Below are 18,357 nucleotides of genomic sequence, written 5' to 3' on the forward strand. Positions count from 1 at the left end.
GCCCGTGGGCCATGGCCGCTGAGCCTGCGTGTCCGGAGCCTGTGCTCCGCAATGGGAGGGGCCACAACGGTGAGAGGCCCGCGTAACGCAAGAAAAAAAAACCCAAAAACAAAACAGAAACAAAAACAAAAACAGAACATAAAAAGCTAATGTTGGTGAGGATGTGGAGAAAAGGGAACCCTCGTACACTGCTGGTGGGAATGTAAGTTGGTGCAGCCACTGTGGAAAACATTATGGAGGTTTCTCAAAAAACTGAAAATAGAACTACCATATGACCCAGCATTTCCACTCTTGAGTATACATCTGAAAAAAACAAAAACACTAATTTGAAAAGACACATGCACCCCAATGTTCATAGCAGCAGCATTTACAATTGCCAAGACATGAAACCAAATTAAGTGAATGGATAAAGATGTGGTATGTATATATACAATGGAATACTACTCAGCCATAAAAAAGAACAAAATTTTGCCATTTGCAGCAACATAGTTGGACTTGGAGGGCATTATGCTAAGTGAGATAAGTCAGAGAAAGATAAATACTGTATGATATCACTTATATGTGGAATCTAAAAAATATAACAAACTAGTGAATATGGCATAAAAGAAGCAGACTCAGAGATACAGAGAACAAACTAGTGGTTACCACTGGGAGGGGGAGGGGCATTATAGGGGTTGGTGAGTGAGAGGTACAAACTATTGGGTGTAAGATAGGCTCAAGGAAGTACTGTACAACATGGGGAAATCAGCCAATATTTTGTAATAACTGTAAATGGAAAGTAACCTTTAAAAATTGTATAAAAGTTAAAGACATTTTAAAGAAAAAAAGAGTAGAGATTACTAAGGATTGGGGGTAAGGGGAATGGGGAGTTATAACTTAATGGGTACATGTTTCTGTTTGGGATGATGAAAAAGGTCTAGAAATAGATAGCACGTCCAGCATTACAACGTTGTGAATGTATTTGATGTCACTGATTGTACACTTAAAAATGATTACAATGCTAAATTTTACCACAATTAAAAAACTAAATTAAAAAAACCCTACAGAGACTTCCCTGGTGGTCCAGTGGTTAAGACTCCACGCCCCCAGTGCAGGGGGCGCGGGTTCAATCCCTGGTCAGGGAACTAAGATTCCACATGCTGTGTGACGTGGCCAAAAGATTAAAAAAAAAAACAAACCTACAAAAAAGTGGTTAATGTGAATCCTACATCTTTGTTTTTGTTCTTTTTAAAATTTATTTACTTTTTAAAATATATTTATTTTATTTATTTAGTTTTGGCTGTGTTGGGTCTTTGTTGCTGCATGTGGGCTTTCTCTACTTGCGGTGAGCAGGGGCCACTCTTCCTTGCGGTGCACGGGCTTCTCACTGCGGTGGCTTCTCCTGTTGCGGAGCACAGGCTTCAGTAGTAGTTGTTGCATGCAGGCTCAGTAGCTGTGGCTTGTGGTCTCTAGAGTGCAGGCTCAGTAGTTGTGGTGCATGGGCCTAGTTGCTCCACGGCATGTGGGATCCTCCCGGACAAGGGCTCGAACCTGCATCCCCTGCATTGGCAGGCGGATTCCCAACCACTGCGTCACCAGGGAAGCCCTGTTTTTCTTTTTCAAAATTGTTTTGGCTATTCTAGTTTCTTTACCTTTCTATATACACTTTATTTGAATTTTTTTTTAATGTTTATTTATTTATTTAGGCTGCACTGGATCTTATTTGCAGCATGTGGGATCTAGTTCCCTGACCAGGGTTGGAACCCGGGCCCGCTTCATTGGGAGCGTGGAGTCTTACCCACTGGACCAGGAGGGAAGTCCCTATATACATTTTAGATTTAGCTTGTCTCTATCTACAAAGAGTCCTGCTGGAATTTTAATTGGAATTACATTAAATTTATTGTTCAATTTGGGGGAGAATATATATCTTAAATATACTATGTCTTCCAATCTATAATATGGTATGTTTTTCCTTTTATTAATTCTTCTTTGATTGCTTTCATTAGCATTTTGTAGTTTCTAGCATACAGATCCTGTATATGTTTTGTTAGATATATTCAAGTATTTCATTTTTTTGGAGCTATTGTAAATGGCTCTGCGGCATGTGGGATCCCCCGGACCAGGGCTCGAACCCGTGTCCCCTGCATTGACAGGCGGATTCTTAACCACTGTGCCACTAGGGAAGCCCCTTGTTGCTAATACATTGAAGTATGATGGAATATTGTATATTGATCTCAAGTCTTGTGACCTTGCTAAACTTGCTTATTAGATATAGGACTTTAAAAAAATATAGATTCCCTAGAATTTTCTGCATAGATGATCATACCATCTATCAATAGGGGTAATTTTATTTATTCCTTTACAGTATTAAGCATTTTATTTCTTTTTCTTGCTTTATTGCACTTGCTAGAACTTCCAGTACTATATCAAATAGGAATTAAGTAACAATGGCTGAAAACTCCCCAACTTTGATGAAAGATATAAATCTGTAGATCAAAGAAGTACAAGAGTGGTAAGAGTGGATTTTAGGAGGGAAACATTCAGTTTGACGTTAGCTATTAGGTTTTTATAGATGCCCCTTATCATGTTGAGAAGGTTCCCTTCTAATCCTAGTTTGCTGAGAATTTTTATCAGGAATGAATGTTAGATTTTGTCAAATGCTTTTTTCTGCATCTATTGAGATGATCATTTCTATTTTTCTTTTTCAGTTTGTTAATACGGTGAATTCCATATTAGAATTCCATCCCAGTTAGAAAAGAGGATCAGAAACAGTTCTAGTTCACAATGAATGATCGAAAATAATCACTTGGAGTTTCACACTGATGTTAACTCTCCCGGTCTCTATCATAATATAGTTTGAATATATCTGGACCATTTGTACATTGTGAAGAATGCTACAATGGTTCTTTACATTGCTGACATCATACTGGTTGGGCAGGATGAACATGACACAGCTAGCACACTAGAGACCTTGGTAAGACACACACACTCCAGATAGTGGGAAATAAACCCTATGAAGATTCAGGAAACTGCCACTTTGGTAAGGTCCTATGGGATCCATTCATCAAGGGCATGCCATGATATTTCCTCCAAAGTAAAAGACTAATTGCTGCATCTTGCATCCTCCACCACAAAGAAGAAAGCACAGTGACTGGTGGTCTCTTTGGATTCTGGAGACAACACATTCTTTTTTTTTTTTTTTTGTGGTCCACGGGCCTCTCACTGTTGTGGCCTCTCCCATCGCAGAGCACAGGCTCCGGACGTGCAGGCTCAGCGGCCATGGCTCACGGGCCCAGCCGCTCAGCTGCATGTGGGATCTTCCTGGACCGGGGCACGAACCCGCGTCCCCTGCATCGGCAAGTGGACTCTCAACCACTGCGCCACCAGGGAAGCTCTCTCTTTTTTTAAAAAAAAGATTTATTTATTTAATTTATTTTTGGCTGTATTGGGTGTTAGATGTGGCACACAGGATCTTCACTGAGGCATGCGGGATCTTTCGTTGCAGTGCGCAGGCTCTTCATTGAGGTGCATGGGCTTCTCTCTACTTGTGGTGTGCGGGTTTTTTTCTTCTCTAGTTGTGGCACACAGGCTCCAGGGAGCGTGGGCCTGTAGTTGTGGCGCACGGTTCCAGAGCATGTGGGCTCTGTAGTTGTGGCACACTGGCTCTAGTTGAGGCGCACAAGCTCAGTAGTTGTGGCATGCAGGCTTAGTTGCCCCATGGCATGTGAGATCTCAATTCCCTGACTAGGGATCAAATCCACAACCCCTGCATTGGAAGGCGGATTCTTTACCACTGGGCCACCAGAGAAGTCCCTGGAGACAAAACAGTCTTCATCTAGGAATACTCCTCCAGCCCAGGTACCAGGTGACACAAAATGCTCTCAGCTTTGGGAGGGATCAGGTGCTCGTGTATATTTGTCTTTTTTTTTTTTTTAAGATTTTTTTTTTTGATGTGGACCATTTAAAAAATGTTTACTGAATTTGTTACAGTACTGCTTCTGTTTTATATTTTGGTTTTTTGGCTGCAAGGCATGTTGGACCTTAGCTCCCCGACCAGGTATGAACCTGCACCCCCTGCAATGGAAGGTGAAGTCTTAACCACTGGACCACCAGGGAAGTCCCTGTATATTTGTCTTAGTTATTATTGTTAAGAAACAGATAATATAATATAATACTTTTTTTGTTTGTTTTACTTGAAAAAGGGACGTCTTTTTCTAATTTGAACCAAGACACCATATGTACTAGAATGTGCTTGAGATGAAACCTGTTTGATATCCACGGAGAGGAAGACAACGGTGGTTCTAGCCTGTGAGATAAGACACAAGCTAAATGCCCCCAAGTCTGTGAAAGCTTGGAAAGTGTGGAAGAAATAAAGGCCAAAGGCTTAAAATTGAATGTCAAACTATTGCTTACGAAACTCTGCGTGTAGGAGGAATTGCAGAAACAATGTAGTGGCCCAAATCCTCAGGTTTCTTGGAACTTTGAAGTTACAGATGTTCTTTTTTTTTTTTCGGTACGTGGGCCTCTCACTGTTGTGGCCTCTCCCGTTGCGGAGCACAGGCTCCGGATGCATAGGCTCAGTGGACATGGCTCATAGGCCTAGCTGCTCCGCGGCATGTGGGATCTTCCTGGACCGGGGCATAAACCCACATCCCCTGCATCGGCAGGCGGACTCTCAACCACTGCACCACCAGGGAAACCCACAGATGTTCTTTTAATTATAGCTGTATAAGAAACACAAAAATATGGAATTGCCTTTCTCAGAGGTTGGGGCCCTTAAGACCTGAGTGAGAAATGAACATTTTTCAGTTATTTCTTCAAGTATTTTTTCAGTCCTAACTTTTTTATCTTTCCTTTTGGGACTTGGTTGACACTAATGTTAACTTTTTTAAAAAAATATATATTTTATTTATTTATTTATTTTTGGCTGCATTGGGTCTTCGTTGCTGCGTGCGGTCTTTCTCTAGTTGCGGCGAGTGGGGGCTACTCTTCGTTGCAGTGCACGGGCTTCTCATTGCAGTGGCTTCTCTTGTCGTGGAGGACGGGCTCTAGGCGTACAGGCTTCAGTAGTTGTGGCTCGCAGGCTTAGTTGCTCTGCGGCATGTGAGATATTCCCGGGCCAGGGCTTGAACCCGTGTCCCTTGCATTGGCAGGAGGATTCCCAACCACTGTGCCACCAGGGAAGCCCCGAAATTTTATATTTTAACTGGCTTTTTCTGACACCAGGCTACCAGGGCAAGGCGGGGTGCTGCCAGGCAGAGGTAGAGAGTCTAAGTTTCTCACTTGACCTCTGTTGACACCCAGGGGGTGGTGTTCCTTTTCACTGATGGGCAGAGGTGGGAGGTCTGGCTCCAAGTGTGATCTCCACTGACACCACAGGTTGGGGGTAGACTTTTTACCTCTGGGCCATGGTCAAAGTCCTGACTCATTAGGTTTCTTGTGACACCATCCCAGCAGGGAGAATGAGAAGCCCCTTGTTACTGCTGAGTGGGGTGGAAATGCAGGCTTTTCACTAACATGGTGAAACACGAGTGAGGCCCCAGGGGAGGCCTCATCGCCAGCCAGCGGGGATGAAAGTCTCTGCCCTTTACTTGGTCTTCTCTGGCATCACACTGGCAGGGTGTTGGGGTACCTGCTTGCAGCCTGGACAGGATGGAAGTTTAGGCTCCCCACTGGGCCTTTGCTGGTGTGAGTGTAGGTGGGGCTACAGTTTCTTCTGGGGGATTTGACTGGAGTATAAACTTTTTTGTCTAAAAGTTTCTGTCTTACCGGGTTGCTCCTTTCTTGGTCTCTTGACTAGAGAGACAGCAGGTTTTTGTTGGGGCCTTTTGTTGTTCTTTTCACCCACTGGCATTTCTGAGTTGCCAGCTTCTTCTGTTCCAAATCTGGGGTATGTGGGGCAGAAAGTAAACCTACAGAGGGACTTCCCTGGTGGAGCAGTGGTTAAGAATCCGCCTGCCAATTCAGGGGACACAGGTTCGAGCCCTGGTCTGGGAAGATCCCACATACCACTGAGCAATTAAGCCCATGCGCCCAGGGGTATTACAGCCATCTCCTTGCCAACTGTCATGCCCTTCAAGCTCCAGGGCTCCCTATGGCATCAGGTTAGGCTCCGCTGATACCACATTCTTACTTAGCATCCCCCCATCCCCACCCCAGCCCTGTCCTGCCTCCCTCAGCCCTTTTCTTCTAGAGAGCACTTCCACATGCACCCCAGCCCCCATTTCAGGCTCTGCTTCCAGGGAATCCCCTTACGGCAAGTGCTGCATAAGTTGTGGGTCTAAATGTCAATGTCGCCACTCCTCCTGGGCAGTGTTGAGGGAAGAAGAGGCCTTGCTACCTCTCTTTCTCCTGCTCTGTCAGCCCCGACTCCACACGTACACACACAGGCACATATGCCTCCCTGCAGCCCCTCCTCCCCCACCTTCTGCTACTGAGCTGCTCCCCCGGGGAAGTGGGCTTGGAGGAATTCTGTCAACCTTGAGGCTTGATTATGAGTTTTTGGTTTTCAGATGAGACCAAGAGAAGGGATGCCCCACCTCACTCAAAAAGGGACAGAGCGATGCCTGGCAGCCAATTTTTTTTTTAAATTAATTTTTACTGGAGTATAGTTGCTTTACAACTGGCAGCCTCTTGTTACCTGCTCCCGGCCTGGCCTGACCTGACCCTGGGGACCCTGTAGGGCTCCACACTGCAGAACCGCGGGGGCACCACTGACAGGCCTGCCGGGTTCAGGCTTGCTGAGCAGCCACTCGACCACATTCCACGCGGCAGCCACAGTTTGTCTTGGCGAGGTGGCCCTCTGGGCCCGGCTCCAAGAAGGGCCTGGGGAGCAGCCCAGACAAACCCGCTTTCGCCACAGAAGCCAAAGCTGGCTGGGCTTGAGTCGGTGCCAGCCTCAGTGGCCAGACCCTCCTCCACCCACCGGAAGGTGGACTCAGGCTCTGGTTGAGGGGTTGGATGTGTGGAGGGGGCTAGGCTCCCAGTTGGGGGAACCCCAAGAGAGGCAGCAGGGGCAGGGACGCAGGCCAGAGGGCTTTCCTGCCCAACCCTCCACCCTAAGGCAGGCCTTCAGGAACTGGACTCACAGGATGGCTGCCCACTATAGCGTGGCCCTTGGCCATGGTGCTAGATGGATAGCCCCTTACACCCTAGCCATGGAGAGGCACCTACACCTCCCCTGGGAACCCTGGAAGCCCAGCTCGAGGGGACCACTGCACAGCGAAGGGTCTCTCAGGGGCAGCGTTCACTCCCAGGCTGGCAGGGAATGAGGAAGGAAAGGCTTTGGAGAACCAAGATGCCAGGATGCTGGGCCCCAAGGAATAACAGACCTGCTGTTGACGGTGTTTTCCTTCCCCTTTTAAACACTTGGCTCTTTTTCCGTCGTGCAGAAACAGTCTAGTTTCTGTTATTGCCCTGGTGGAAAGCCTCTTCTATATCTTTAGAATCATGAAGTCTCTTCCAGTCTGTCTCCAGTGGGGGGTGTCTATGGACTCAGAACACCCCTCCTTCCCCTTGGCAGTCCCCTCAGCTCTAATCCCAGCACTTGCCCCCCTCACCCCCATCTACCCGGGGGTGGCTCTCTGTGCTCCCTGCCAGGACTGAGGCAAGGAGGGGGTGGGAGTGGGGGTGGACACCTTCCCCTTTGAGAAGTGAGTGGAGGTAGGGGCTCTTGGACAGACGGTCCACGAGCACCTTTCTGGAACTCCAAAAGAGGAGACCCAGAGCTCAGAGTCCAGCTGAGGACAGACAGGTTAGAATCGAGGTAGAATGACTTAGTGAGAGACTGATTTGCTTTTGTTCTTGTGTTTTTCCCTCCCCCTCTCCCAGAAGGCAGCAGAAGGTATCATGACAGGGTGAAGTACTGAAGTGGTCTTCAGATCTCTGCATTTTGTTTCCTAGAAACCTAGCTTCTTGAAGAGAAATGGGGAAGGTGAGGACCAATGGGTACATTCTGGGAGAGTAGCACAAAGAGAGAAAGAGATAGAGATAAAGAAAGAGAAAGAGACGGAAAGAGAGAGAGAGAGAGAGAGAGAGAGAGAGAATGGAACTATATGTTAACAAATGGTATACCCTGGGTAAAGGAGACATGGAAGTGTACCATTAAGCATACAATTAATGCAGTTAATGCAGTGGTTTAACATGAGACATATAATGAATGTAATTCAGCACATTAACAAAATAATGGAGAAATTCACACGATTCTCTCAATGTATGCACAGGAGCATTTCATAAAATTTGGCATCTATTCATAATTAAATTTTTTTTTAGAAACTCAGGAATAGAAGGATGCTCTAAAACCAAACATGATACTTAATGTTAGAAGTTTACCTTTCGAGATCAGGAGCAAAATAAAATTACTCACTAACTCTACTTCTAATTAACATTGTATTGAAGGCAGCAGTGATGTATTTTGGCAAGAAAAGGAAAGAAAAGAAATAAGGATTGGAAATGAAGAAATAAGACTGTCCTTTACAGAAGACATAATTATCAACTTAAGAAAATCGAAGATGGGACTTCCCTGGTGGCGCAGTGGTTAAGAATCCGCCTGCCAACGTAGGGGACACGGGTTCGATCCCTGGTCCAGGAAGATCCCACATGCCACGGAGCAACTAAGCCCGTGAGCACAACTACTGAGCCCATGCGCCTAGAGCCCGTGCACCACAATAAAGAGTAGCCCCTGCTTGCTGCAACTAGAGAAAGTCCATGTGCTGCAATGAAGACCCAATGCAGCCAAAAAATAAATTAAAAAAAAATCCAAGATAATCTATGGATAAAGTATTACTATATGTGAGCTAAGCAAGGTTGCTGAATACAAGGTTATTGTACAAAAATCAACTGTATTTCTATAAACCCACAACAAATAGCTAGGAAGTGGAATTAAGAAAATGATATCATATATAACAGCATAAAATAATCAGATACTGAGGAAAAAATAAACGATGTGTAAGACTTCCACACAGAGGCCTATAAAATACTGTTAAGAGAAGTTTAAAAGATTTAAATAAATGGAACAATACATAATATTCATAGATTGAAATATTCAACATTTTAAAGATATCAATTCTCCATTAACTGATCTATAAATTCAATACAATCTCAATGAAAATGCAGGAGGCTTTTAAAGAATTAATAAATTGGGCTTCCCTAGTGGCGCAGTGGTTGAGAGTCCGCCTGCCGATGCAGGGGACACGGGCTCGTGCCCCGGTCCGGGAAGACCCCACATGCCGCGGAGCGGCTGGGCCCATGAGCCATGGCCGCTGGGCCTGCGCATCCGGAGCCTGTGCTCCGCAACGGGAGAGGCCACAGCAATGAGAGACCCGCGTACCACACACACACACACACAAAGAATTAATAAATTGATTATAAAATTCAAATGGAAATGCAAAGGACCAAGTGTAGCTAAGATAATCATGAAGAACTGAGTTCGACAATTTGCTGTACTGGATATCAAAACTTACTATAAATCTAAAGAAATTAAGATAGTGTGGAATTGGTATAAAGGTAGACAAAAAGACCCGTACACATATGGAAACTTAATTTATGATAAAGGTGCCACTGACTTGCAGTGGAGAAAAGATGGTCATTTTAATAAATGGTGATGAACCAGTTGACTATCCATACAAAAAATAAATAAACTTGACCCCTAGCTCACACCATATATAAAAATCAAAGTATCTTCTTGGTAAGACAGGAATAAAGACACAGACCTACTAGAGAATGGACTTGAGGATATGGGGAGGGGGAAGGGTAAGCTGTGACAAAGCGAGAGAGAGGCATGGACGTATATACACTACCAAACTTAAGGTAGATAGCTAGTGGGAAGTAGCCTCATAGCACAGGGAGATCAGGTTGGTGGTTTGTGACCACCTAGAGGGGTGGGATAGGGAGGGTGGGAGGGAGGGAGACGCAAGAGGGAAGAAATATGGGAACATATGTATATGTATAACTGATTCACTTTGTTATAAAGCAGAAGCTAACACACCATTGTAAAGCAATTATACTCCAATAAAGATGAAAAAAAAAAGAAATTAGTTTCATGGAACAGACAGAGGGAGGTATGCTAAATTAACAAATGCTTTTTTTTAAGGGAGAAGTGGGGAGTAAGAATCAGAAATACCTGTTACAATTTAATACACTAAATGTGGCAATAAATTATAGCTACATAAAAAATATCTTCTTGATTTGGGGGTAGGTGAAGATTTCTAAAAAGGATACAAGAAACATTAACCATAAAGAAAAGATTGATAACTTAGACTACATTCAACTAAGAAATTCTAGTTATCAAAAAATCCCTTAATGAGAGTGAAGAGCAAGGGAGTGTGAAACAAGTGATAGGAGGGCTCTCATGTTGGGGTTGGTGAGAGAGAGCTTGTCTGGTGTGGTGTTCTTATGAACACCAGACTTCAAAGCTGGTGGCTTCAAGGTGGCTCATGCCCTTCGGTCACCCAAAGGGTGTTGTTACCGTGTACTGGAATGGCAGCAGAGGAAGGAAGCTTGTGGGTATACGTGCAAAGGTGTGGACAGGGAGGGGAGGGTGGCCGGCCCAGGTGCAAGAGCGAGGAGCTTCTGAGAATCACTGAAGAGCCTGGCTCTTCTAGGGGACAAAGACACTGTGTGTGATCTGTGAATTTTTTCCTATTTGGAGAAATCATCCTCGGGAAGAGAAAAGAGATTTGGGGGTCCACTTGAACCACCTCAACCATGTTTAATGCTTGCCTCATTCTAAGTTGACCATATGGCGGGGGAAATAGACTTTAGAGGTTACTCTGGCAAACAACTACTAGTTTATCTTCAAGGGCATGAGGCTTTATTTTTTTAACTTTCACATTTAGGTCCACAATCCATCTTAACTGATTTTTGTGAACGGTATGTGGTAGAGGTCAAGTTTCATTTTGTCTTATGAATATCCAGTTGACCTAATGCCATTTATTGAAAAGACCATCCTTTCTGCACTGCATATCAGTTTCCATTTTTCTGGGAGATTTTTCTTTTTCTTTGTTTTTGGCTGCACCGTGTGGCTTGTGGGATCTTAGTTCCCCAACCAGGGATGGAACCCAGGCCACGGCAGTGAAAGAGCTGGACCACCAAAGAGTTCCCTGGGAGATTTTTCTTTTTGGAAAAAAATAAGGGCCCTGCCAATAAGGGCAGGAATGGGAAGAATGAGGACGTTTTGCAAAACAGTCAGCAGTAGGGCTGGTCAAAGCTGCTGCTGGGCTTCCCTTGAGTCAGTGAGACCTGTCCACAGTGGGTCCTGTCTGAGCCAAGTACAGCCCCAGAGGCTGCTCGAGGATGCAGGGCACAGCAGCCTGGTTCTGCTGGGAAACATATGTGGGAAGGAAGCAGAGGATTTCCTGGGAGATGCTCTCTCTCTAAAGGTCAAGCAACCAAGTATCTGACCCCCATCTTACTTCCACCCCATCGGCCCTGTGGAAAGAAAGCTTGGCAGTAGGCTGATGCTGGGAAGGGCCCCTTTGTCACCTGGCATCTTGGTACCTCAACTAGAAACAGTCTGAACAGAATTTCTGTCACCTGGTCCCAGGAAAGGCAGGACCTACAGATGACGAAAAATTCATACTTACTTCAACTAGGAAAAACTTCCTCTTCCACAGGCTGACGGCCCGGGGCCACCTCCAGTACACACTGTTGTGCCCCATCCAGACCCCCTCATCTTTACCTCTTCAGTGTACACCTGTCTGACCCCATCTGCCAGCACTGCATCTCTTCCCCTGAGAGCTTTCTCTAGCTTCTGGGGCCTGTTACCACCTGCGACGCCACCTAGAAGTTCCAGGAAGGTGGTGCTCCCCTCCTGCTGCCCCCGGAAGCTTCTGATCACTGACTGACAGAAGTCGGTGTATAAGTAAGTACACAAGCTCCCTCGCCCCTCAGGTGGGAAATCTCTGAGGCGTGTGTTTTATACAGTTTCCCAGAGTTCCCTGGTGGGATTAAGCTCCAGAAAACTCACAGGAGCGACTTGCTCGCAAGCACACTGTATTGGGCTCCCTTACTCTCCCTGCCTCCCTTCCCCCCTCCCTCACTGGTGCTTCCTGAGATTGCCTCCCAAATAAACCCTCTGAGCACAAATCTTTGTCTCAGGCTCTGCTCCTGGGGGAATCCACACGAAGACGACCTCCATTCCGGGTGCATGATGCCACTCTGACTGATATGAACGTAGGCACTGGGGCAAGGTTAGAACCTCCACCACTGGCCTGGGATGTCCAGCACCTGCAGGAGTCAGTCCCCATGAACCAATCAATCCTGTCTTGTCTACAAGGCCTCAGGACTGTCACTAGGCTAGGACCTTACTTATACCAACCACGGCACCTGACCCATTCCAGGAACCGGTAATAACCTGCATCTGGTACAGATTAGAGCTCAGCAGATTATCAACCTGGGAGGGCCCTGGACCGTGGAAACTGCTCGGAGCCTGAATGGAGCAGGGCATGGCTGGCAGGCTTTGGGGCTCTGCAACACAGGCTGAAGGCAGGAACTGAGGGGAGGCCAGGCGAGCACTGAGAATAAAGCAGGATTCTTAGGTAGGAGGCTATCTTATCACAGGCCCCGGTGAGATGAATCCCAGGTATTGGCAGGAACACGAGAGGAAAGTGGAGGACTCTAAAGGACAGGGCCAGCCTATCTGCCTTGGCAAGTATTATTTGTCCAGAGGGCTGCAAGGCATGGGCTCATGGGTTGGGGAAGGACAGGTTTCCAGAGGTCAGAGCAAAGGACTGCTGTCGGGAGGAGAGAAAAGGAAGCTTGAGGCCTGGAGTTGGCCCTGGGATCTCTGGACAGTGCATCAAAAAAGTGGCTTCCAGTGTCAGAAAGCTAGACCTTTGGGGTCTAGGGAACACGTTTCAGGGGGACAACTGGGATTCATCCTAGAAGTTGGGTAAATGAGCCTGGGAATCTTGCCTTTCTACCACCCATCCTCCCAAACTCTGAGACAGGAGAGATGGAAAGTGCCTAGGCCTGGGAAGGAGGGAGGAGGTTTGGGGTGTCACTTAATCACGCAATCCTAGGAGCCAAAATTTGCCCCACCCAGCAGCCTCCAGTCAAGAAGGATTTCACTCCTGAGCCTCTGTACATCTGGGTAGTATTTAGTTGGCTCTGTTCTGGTTCCCAGCAATGTCCTTCTGACACCCCCAACTTTGGTCCTGCTCAGACAGCTGGGGGACTGAGTCCTCAGTGCCCAGAATGGGCTCCCAGCCAGAGTTCTCAGGGCTGAGCCCGTGTCCTGGGTCTTCCCACCCCTCCCCAAACCCCCCAACTCAGTACCCAAGAGCAGATATGGGGCAGGGAATACTTGCTCAGTTGAACTCTGATGCTGTTGAAAAAGTCCAAGGTATAAGAAGGCTGCCCAGGGACATGGTTTAGAGTTGCAGAGCTGCTGAGAAAGGCAGACCCACACCAAGGAAGCAGACAAGAGAGGCTGGGTGGCCACCTGCACCTGTGTTTATTGTTTTCTCCAACCTCAGCAGAGCAGAGTATGAGACCAGGGGCAGCTGGACTCGTTCCATGGTTCTATGGGGCCAGCCAGTCATCTGTGTGTGGGGCCAGAGTCCATGAGACATCCATTGAGGGCAAGATCCACAACCAGGGGGCCTGGCACCTCCTCTTCTGCACCCTTCATGCCCAAAGCCCCCACTGGGATTCATGATGTGGCAAGCGTGAGTGCTCAGGACTCAAAGGAAGTGGGGCAGCCACAGAATCAAGTGGCTGTCAGAAGCTCCATGGGAGCCTAGGCAGGCCTCCTGAGGCTGCTGGGCACCACCCCTTGTCCTGGAGAGTAGTTGGGATGCCGGGATGGTTGAGATGGGTCAGACGCAAACAGGACATCCCCAGGCCACCTCTCCCTGAGCTCCTTATCATACTCCCCATCCCATGCTCCTGTCACCAGATGCCCTTGGTCTGCAAAAGGTCCATCTCTTCCAGAGGAACCGACCCAGCAAGTGAGGTCGGGCATCCAGCACCTCCACGGGATGCTCTCCTAACAAGAGCATCAGCACAGTGCTGGGGCTTCCAACCAGCCTCAAGGGAGGTGAGAGAAACCTGTGGGACTGAGGAGCCCTTGAGCACAGGGAGGAAGGCCTCTCCCTGTTCAGGCCTGTGGGTTGAAGTCTGCCTGCAGCCCTGGCCCTGCATCTGTGCTGCCATCCAGGGCATGGGCGTGAATCCTGGAGGGACCACTAGTCCGGGCTCAGTGGGGACACCTGTAGACCTGGTGGGGAGAGGAAAAGACGAAGGTCCTGTAGGAAGGCTGGCTGCAAGGGGACAGGAAGCCACTTCTCGCCTCTTGATCAGCCTGGGCCACTGGGCTGGGCTATGTGGCCCAGACAGCTGTCTAGATGGGCCCTGGAGAGGGAGACATGGACCCCAACTCCCCATCCCTGCTAAAGTCTTTCGGAGACAGCCCATCCAAGGTCAGGAAGGAAGCAAGACTCAGCCAGAGACCTACCATAATTAGGAGTACGCCAGGCCCTGAAGCCCCCGAGCTGGAGAGTGGAACTTGTCAGAATCTTCAAAAGGCTGGTCTGCAGTAACCAAGCAGGGGAGCCATAAGCCATGTGTAGCCTGTGCCCCTCTCGACTGGAGGCAGCATGCAGGACATATGGCACTTTTTGAGGGCAGAACTATCAAGAGCCTTGAAGGTAGTCAGCCACCCCCAGTCCTAGCCTAGGCCCAGCACTGCAGACAGTTAGGTGAGGTGTGCCCCCCAGACCTCTTAGGAGGTACAGCCCCAAGCCCTTGACCCCCTAGTTTCTTCAATCGAGAGACATGACTCTGGGCTCTTCTTCCCAGCCTGTCTCCTTCAGAGGGCCTGTCTCAAGGTGAGGAAGCAGACGGCCATGTATCAGGACAGCAAAGGGAAGAGGTCAGCCTCCAGGAGTACAGATACCTAATGCAGCGGTAGCAGCATGTCTTCCTCCCACACCCCCACGAAATTCATCACTTCCATCACCCTTGCCTCTTTCTAACCCCCTTCCCATGGTTTGCTGCAGGAGAAACTGGTGGCCTTCTGTCCTTCCTATTCCCTGCATTTTAAGATCCAGACACACTTAGTTTAAGAAAAATTATCCAAAACTTGGAAACAAGGCTAAATATAACTGTGTTCCACTTTGAGTTATCCTAGAGCATCACCTAACAAGCCCACCCCAAGAATCATCTTATTCTAAGGGATGCAACTCTTTTTGACTTGCTATATACACTACTGGTCAGAACCCAGGCTTTAAGTTGGATGTTGACTTTGAGGAGATTGATAAATGGCAAATAACAATCATTTCACTAATGGGCTGCAGGAGGGGTGACCTGGTCTCAATTCCCTATCTGTAAAATGGGGAAGGAGAAGCTGGGCTAAACCTTATCTAAGGTCAGTCCCCCTCCATCCAGCAAGTGACCTGGTCTCTCACAGTGGTGTATGCTATCCTCCAGTGGACATAGGGAGGTACATGTCAAAGGCACGCAGCCCACGGTGGGGTTTTTCCAGCTCTGCATGTTGGGTCTTTACTCTGGGCTCAACTGGATGAGGCCTCGAAGTGGTTTCCAGACCTTCTCCAACTGGTATTCTTGTCTCCTTGATGGTCCAGAGTGAGACCGTACCAAGCTATGAGGCCCAGGGAAGTGGGGTCCAGATGGACCTCCTTGAACCCCTGTGGAGCTCCCTCCTCTGCAACCCCCAGGGAGAACTGGTCACCTGGCTTGAAGCTCTTGTGAGATGTGGATGGAGTGGGCTGCGCAGGCCCAGCTGCTCTGCCAGGTTCCAGCGAGGCAGCACGGAGCACTCACCTGGAAGCCCCTCTCCATGGGCTCTGGGGCAGGCCTGGGGTGGGGAGCTGGGTGGGCGCAGCACGGGGGCGAAAGCACTCCTCTGTTTGACAGCGGAGATCATGTTGACAGGCGAGAAGGAGAAGACGCTGGTGGTGGGGGCAGCCGCCGGGAGGGACATAGAGGAGGCAGTGGCCAGCGGGGGGCTAGAGGGCATGACTCCAGGGCGGGGAGGGGCAGGCGCAGCAGGGAAGGCGGTGGGAGACACAACAGGGAGACAGCACCAGAGTGAGCAGCTCGGTTGCTGCCCTGGCATGAGAAGTATGCCCTGTGTGGGCTGCTGATCTGGGTGCCAGGCTCAGCCCACACTGGGGGCTGTGAGGGTCCTGGGGAGACCAGTACAGGGTAGAGTCTGGAGGCAGGCTGGGAGCCTCTGGGGTTGCAGGCTAGCATTTGCCCTTTTGGGGGTTCTGGAGACCCTTTCTTAGCATTGGAGATGATAGGGCCAGATGAAGTTAAAAACAAACAAACAAACAAACAAAACCCAAAAAACGAAAGCAAAACCAGAACATCCAACAAAACCAGATACTGAGAGGTGCCCGCAAAGATGAGGCATGAGCAAGAAATGGAACAGGTTAGGATTCCTGCTGAAAACCACTGGGATTCTGAGACACTAAGAAACACTGACGGGCCCTGGGGCATCAAGGTTAGAGTCAAAGGTCAGGGTTCATAGCAGAGCTGGGGCAAGTGGCCAGGGACGAAGTTTGGGGGGTACACATAGGCTCTTGTTATAAGGCCCCTCTGTCCAGGATCACAGCTCACACAAGAACCCTTACTCCCCCCACAAATATGTTCCCCTTACCAATTACACTGCCCCCAACCCCCAACACTTTGTTCTCTTCCAGCTTAATGCAGGTCCTCATCACATTCAGCCCTGGTCCTGGAGGCCTCCTGTATCTCCCTCTTCCAGCAGGTCAATTTTAAAGAAAGGTACAGAGATCCAAATCCTCAGATCTTCCTGTTCCCTAACCCCCTAGCCCCCATGGCTGTGGCTTGCTCTCCTGGGAACAGCCAGGGAGCCTCCTGCACACAGCCTTCGCCTGCCCCTTTCTTGCAACCTCCTCTCCTGGGGGCTCCTGCCCAGGCCATCTCTGGATTCCCCTTTCTACAACCTCATCTGAACACAATTCCCTGCCTCTCTCTTCTAAAGACCAATAAGTCTGTGATTTGAGTGTTGTCCAGGCAGCGGGCAATGGGATGAGGGTGGGGGTTTCCTGAAAGAAACCAGCAGCCTGAGAAAGATGCTTTTGGTATCAGAACACCCCCCACCCACCCCCTTTGGAACAGTGATGCCTTCAACAGCTGCCTCTGTTCCAAATGTACTTGGCCCCATGGATCACCGTCTCCTTTTAAGACAATGCTGACTGCTAGCTCATGAGGCCCATGGAGCTCCATGGAGGGCTTGAAATAAATGCCAGAAAATGTACTGTATCTCTCAAGGCCCAGAGCTCACAGCCGCATTTTGTAGCTTGGGTAGTACTGGGAGATGTGGTTCAGTCCAGGGCTGCTGGCGGCTGAAGCAGAAGACAGAGGGGAGGTCCGAGCAGACAGCCTCTGGCAGGGACAGTTCCGGAGGTCATTACAGGCACGTCCTGGCAAACTCAATGAGAATGATGCCCACTGGAGCTTCACCACAAAGCGTCGTGCACAAGGGGGAGTGGATGGGGACTGGACAGGACAATCCTACCAGATGGGACTGACCCTTAGGCCAGCCCAGGGTGTCCCCAGTTGATGCTGGAGTGAGGCTTAAGCAGCTGTAGAATTCTTGATCTCCTGGCTGAATGGGAAGACCCCGGGTGGCTGACTTTTGCCCACTGGGGCAGTGTGTTCCTCCACTGCTGACTGCACTGTGTGTGCGGCGGAGAAGGGGGGCTGGTGTTCCAAACTCCACCAGCTTCGACCTGGGGGGCACCCTGAGAGAGGTGGTAAGAATACTGTCCAGAACTGAAGGGAAGTAGGAGCAGTGGAGCCTGCCCTGAGCAAAGGGGAGACGGGAGTCTTGGTGGGGACACCGGAGGGTCATGGTCTGTGTGGACACCAGCAACATGGGGCTTCTGGTCCCAAACACTGAGCCCAGGCCAGAGGTAGAGAGCCAGACTCAAACCTACAGCCAAAAAGAGCAGTACTCAGGATGTAGGCCATGGGAAGGAAGGCTAGGCAGGTGCCAGATATGTTGGTCTTCATCAATAGCAAACATATGACAGGGGACAGGGGAAGGAATGGCAGGAAAAGCCTTCTTGGCCAGCCTTCCCCATTTCTCTGGCACAACAGCATCTCCCAGGACTCAAGGTGCAATCTCTCTTACAATTGATGGGGGAGGCTCCTTGTAGGTGAGCAGGGGTGGAGCTATCCCCCAAGCTGGGTGCTTTAAAAACATGTCTGCTGAATAGCTAAGCTATAAGAACCTGCAGACAGGCTGTTCTGGAATTTGCTGTTGGAAGGAGGGACTTGAGGGCAGTGCATGGTAAAAGCATAAACGCCCTGTCGCCCATCCACCCAGCTCTGAGCTGCCCACCCCAAGAAGCCAGACAGAAGACGGTTAATGCCCACAGCCAG

The 18,357-nt window shown here is 48.8% G+C and overlaps 1 protein-coding gene across 5 annotated transcripts in view; it reads right to left on the reverse strand.

The window, feature by feature from the left end:
* Positions 1-13,390: 13,390 nt before the first annotated feature.
* The window catches only part of EBF4 (EBF family member 4), a 55,152-nt gene continuing 50,185 nt past the window's right edge, over positions 13,391-18,357 (reverse strand). Inside the window, exons 16-18 of one of the 5 annotated variants that reach the window (XM_030847483.2) lie at positions 15,763-15,960; positions 14,435-14,510; positions 13,392-14,197 (exon numbers count right to left, since the gene is read on the reverse strand). In XM_030847483.2, the coding sequence (XP_030703343.2) occupies positions 14,440-14,510; positions 15,763-15,960 (269 nt within the window). In that variant the 3' untranslated portion in view covers positions 13,392-14,197; positions 14,435-14,439. Of the gene's footprint in view, positions 14,198-14,434; positions 17,715-18,357 lie in introns of those variants that run through there. The other 4 variants (XR_009559044.1, XR_009559042.1, XR_009559043.1 and 1 more) reach the window with 4 other exon arrangements.

The sequence above is a fragment of the Globicephala melas genome, chromosome 15 (genome assembly GCF_963455315.2).
Source record: "Globicephala melas chromosome 15, mGloMel1.2, whole genome shotgun sequence".
Taxonomy (NCBI): domain Eukaryota; kingdom Metazoa; phylum Chordata; class Mammalia; order Artiodactyla; family Delphinidae; genus Globicephala; species Globicephala melas.